The sequence below is a fragment of the Cucurbita pepo genome, chromosome LG14 (assembly GCF_002806865.2).
Source record: "Cucurbita pepo subsp. pepo cultivar mu-cu-16 chromosome LG14, ASM280686v2, whole genome shotgun sequence".
NCBI lineage: Eukaryota > Viridiplantae > Streptophyta > Magnoliopsida > Cucurbitales > Cucurbitaceae > Cucurbita > Cucurbita pepo.
The window spans coordinates 5,241,051-5,243,559 of record NC_036651.1 but is presented as its reverse complement, the minus strand read 5'-3'; the positions used below and the strand labels follow the sequence as shown (position 1 = coordinate 5,243,559).

At 32.9% G+C, this 2,509-nt stretch overlaps 1 protein-coding gene across 1 annotated transcript; it reads left to right on the top strand.

The window, feature by feature from the left end:
* The first annotated feature begins 475 nt into the window (after positions 1 to 475).
* LOC111810485 (2-iminobutanoate/2-iminopropanoate deaminase-like) lies at positions 476 to 2,189 on the top strand. The gene is made up of 6 exons (XM_023697192.1): positions 476 to 697; positions 1,058 to 1,170; positions 1,377 to 1,421; positions 1,523 to 1,596; positions 1,701 to 1,750; positions 1,832 to 2,189. The coding sequence occupies exons 1-6, from the start codon at positions 520 to 522 to the stop codon at positions 1,927 to 1,929; spliced, it is 558 nt and encodes a 185-aa protein (XP_023552960.1). The 5' UTR covers positions 476 to 519; the 3' UTR covers positions 1,930 to 2,189.
* The last annotated feature ends 320 nt before the right edge of the window (positions 2,190 to 2,509 follow it).

Here is a 2,509-nt window from a genome sequence, read left to right as displayed (position 1 = left end):
TGAATATAAACATCAGATAAGACAAAGAAAGGACCACAAATCGATGCATCGAGGAAAATGAGGAAACAAAAATAAAACATGTGAAGATATGTTGTGGAAAGGAAATAAAATAAAAAATAGTTTTAAGTTATAAAAGATTCTTTCTTATCTTAATTTTAATTTTAATTTTGAATAGGCTCGACCCTTTTTTTTTTTGGAGTTTTAGTCATTTTTTATTATACTTTAAAGAGGCTCGACTCCTAAAAGGCCTCATATAAATGGAGGAGTATTCCTTGATTATAAATGCATGATTACTCTCTAAATTAGCACGTATTTCAGTATTTTAATCTTTAAATATAAAAATTTCAAATTAAATAAATAATTTTAATTTTGGGGTGGTGGTACAATAATGCAAAACTATAGGGACTGCGAAACAAAATGCAAATTATTGGAGTGGTCCTCCTCAACCTCCATAAAAAGGTGCGTAAATGAAAGCTCCGATCTCATCCACTCACCCACTGCCAATTAAACTGTAGACGTATGGCTTACTGCACGGCTCACACCTTCCAAATTCCGGCCTCCAACGTCATTTCACGGCCGCGCACTGTCACTCCCTCTGTCGGCGCCGCCGTGTCCTTGTGGCGCCGCCCTTCATCTATTCCATCTATTTCAAACCGCAACATGTCCTTCAAATGCCACGCCATTTCCGAGTGTGATGGTACTACGCTCTCACTTACATCGATATGTTTTTCTAATTTTTCGTTTTTTAAAACGGGATTTTCAATCTTTTGATTAGATTAGAGATATATAATGTTTTTTAATAGTCGAATTATGTTGGTATTAACGATTGATGTTTTTCTACAAGTGTCTTTGCAAGTCTAATTTTAGACTTTGTAGTTTCTAAAAGTTTTGAATCTCATTTCAACCCTTTAACTACATAAATGCGGACAAAAACATTACAATTCCTATAAAAATAGACCAATATAATAAATTTAAAATCCAAGAGTAAAAATTGGTTTTTTCCTCCCAAATATTTTTCTATCATAATATCAATGGCCATCAACGTCTTCTGCGACAGATATCACACCTATTGCAACCGAAGAGGCTCCAGAAGCATTAGGGCCATATTCTCAAGGCATCATAGCCAACAACTTTATATTTGTGTCTGGCTCCCTAGGTCTGATTCCTGAGGTAGCTTCATCATTTTATGATTTTATTTATTGTTACGGTCTACTTTATGTGTAGATTGTGTGAATTTTTTAAATGTCTAATCCAACATAACTCAAATGATTAGGTCCACTTACATGTATTTGTAGATTCGTAGTTTCGAATTTCGTGTATGTGTATGCACTTTCTATGAGGTCTAATTGAATGTGTATGTTTATGATTTAATACAGACAGGAGAATTAATTTCCGATCATGTTGGAGACCAAACTGAGCAGGTATTATTTATTATTTTTTTCATTAGATCTTGTTGTGCTTTGTAGACCCAAAAGTTTTATAAAAAAAATGTTAGAAAATGAAATGAAATACGATTATGCAGGCCCTCAAAAATATAGGTGCAATATTGAAAGCCGGAGGTGTGGACTATAATAGAGTGGTTAAGACAACTATTATGTATGAAATCCTTTTTCGTATATTTCGAGGTTTTTTTTTGGAAAATGGTCGTTTTTTTTTTTTAGTCTTCAAACCTACATTTTTACAACAATTCTTTGTTGCAGGCTGGCTGATGTAGCAGACTTTGCATTAGTGAATGAAATTTATGCTAAATGTAAGTTCTTCTCTTTCATATTTTTGTAACTTTTTTAGTGAAGAAGATGAAATTGAGAGGAGTTTTTGGTCTTTTTTACAGACTTTTCCGAGTACCCTGCTCCAGCTCGGTCAACATTTCAGGCTGGAGCGTTGCCCAAAAATGCTAAGATCGAAATCGATGCAATAGCTGTGGTTTAAACTATAGTACCTCGACGTGACATGAGCGTGTGAGGGGTTCTCAAGAATGTGATATATTAGTATGGTTCTAAATTTAATAAGTTGGGAGATCGGCTAATAAATAGAGGAAGATCCCAAATTAGATGAGGGTTTGTTGCTCGTTGTTACCAACATTATTGTAATAATTTTATTATCTCATGGACATATGCTTTTTAAGCTGTGGAAATGGAGAAAATAAAACATATTGTTGTCTTGTTTTGTGTGGGGCCTTTCTCATGCTATCATGGTTACTCCAGCAAATTTTTTGATTAATTAATTTCTTTTGTTTTTATTTCATTCTAATTATACTAAACACGAACCAAGAGACATCAATCATACAATATACTTCAATGAAGATGTGAAGAAAATATTGTTAAAATTATGAAAAGGTATTTTAATTCATGCCACATTGGAGAAGAATGAAGTTTCATGTTATAAATTTTGGGTGGATTGCAATTTAGAGTAATTTAGAGTTATTGTATTTCATTAATGTATTTTATGACTTTTTATTTACATTAGATTACAATTACATGATGGTTAATTATGGTCCTGTTACCACTCT

Bases quoted from the DNA above. Each gene is read 5' to 3' on its own strand.
- LOC111810485 (XM_023697192.1), top strand. From the start codon at position 520: ATGGCTTACTGCACGGCTCACACCTTCCAAATTCCGGCCTCCAACGTC. The intron at 1,422-1,522 runs GTATTATTTATT...ACGATTATGCAG, and splicing joins TTGGAGACCAAACTGAGCAG to GCCCTCAAAAATATAGGTGC. The intron at 1,597-1,700 runs GTATGAAATCCT...TCTTTGTTGCAG, and splicing joins GTGGTTAAGACAACTATTAT to GCTGGCTGATGTAGCAGACT.